The sequence below is a fragment of the Limulus polyphemus genome, unplaced genomic scaffold, assembly GCF_000517525.1.
Source record: "Limulus polyphemus unplaced genomic scaffold, Limulus_polyphemus-2.1.2 Scaffold1132, whole genome shotgun sequence".
NCBI classification, from domain to species: domain Eukaryota; kingdom Metazoa; phylum Arthropoda; class Merostomata; order Xiphosura; family Limulidae; genus Limulus; species Limulus polyphemus.
This window is the reverse complement of record NW_013666742.1, coordinates 61,385-62,544: the sequence shown is the minus strand read 5'-3', so window position 1 is coordinate 62,544 and position 1,160 is coordinate 61,385. Positions and strand designations below refer to the sequence as shown.

Below are 1,160 nucleotides of genomic sequence, written 5' to 3'. Positions count from 1 at the left end.
AATATTATTTATGATTTTAACTTTATACACAAGTGCCAAAATACTATAATTTCATGTTATTTAGTATTAATATATATTTGTCAGTTTATTTGCTTGAGATTGTGTTGATCTGGTCAGTATTTAGAAATTCGGCATAGCATTTGATAGTTTTGTATGTTTCTGCAAGTTGATTTTTTTTCATCTGGAATGTCTGAGTGATTGTCTAGGTGAAACTATTGTATTTTTAGATATTGCTACAAAAGAATAGTATTTCAAAGACTGATACAATGAACCCACTGCAAACTTGTTTTGCTTAGGTTGGGATGTAGGGCTAGGTGACCGTCTGAATAATATCGACACCATGTATAAGAATCTGGGTATCAAAAACAACCGCTGGCAGGGTGACGGCGTTTCCAACTGTATCAACCCCCTAAGGGGCACCATTCGACTACGGTCAGCTGTGAACAACAGGAAGAGGGAAACAGGTTATGTGGATAAGGTATACAGATGGACAGTGGACCTGAGCACTAGCGTCAGAACTATGTTAAGGTATTACTTGCTGCAGACGATGATCAGTAGTTTCAGATTGTTATTTATTTTGGATTTCAACATTTTTTAGGTGTTTTTAATAGCCTTTAGTCTAAAAACGAGCTTTAGTCTCTTCGATTATAATTTTTTATCTTGAGTTAAAAGCTAAAAGGTTTATATTCTAGATGGCTTCTTCCATTACACGAGTGCGATTTTACGATAAATTGTAGAAATTATTTTTCGTTTCGAAAATAAATCCAAGTTCATTAATTAATTAAATACATCTCTTTTCTGTGCACTTTCGAGAAGATTCTAACTATTATTTATGTTTTTCTTTCAGCCATGATGTGGACGCTATCATGACTAATCATCCCGAACGAGTCAAAAATGTGTTGCAGGAATCGCAATTTAGAAGGCGTTTTAGAATGGCTCTGCAATCAGACAATCCATGGGAGAGAACGTCTGCAGAAAATACTTTTTTAATCTTTCGAGCACCACCACTATTTCGCTTCATGTCAGCAATGTTTGAATCAACTTCTTCACTAGTTGAATTTATAATAAACAGCATACAAGGACGAGCATTCGGTGGAATATTGGACAATGGCCTAACTTTTGTTCAAGTTTTTATGGACTTATTTCATAAAAACCTTTAA

General features: G+C 34.6%; 1 protein-coding gene across 1 annotated transcript in view; it reads left to right on the top strand.

Annotated features, from left to right (window-relative positions):
• The window catches only part of LOC106462280 (phospholipase D LbSicTox-betaIA1a-like), a 13,809-nt gene extending 12,649 nt beyond the window's left edge, over positions 1-1,160 (top strand). Inside the window, exons 5-6 of the mRNA XM_013922182.2 lie at positions 297-528; positions 848-1,160. Of these exons, the coding sequence (XP_013777636.2) occupies positions 297-528; positions 848-1,160 (545 nt within the window). The remainder of the gene's footprint in view (positions 1-296; positions 529-847) is intronic.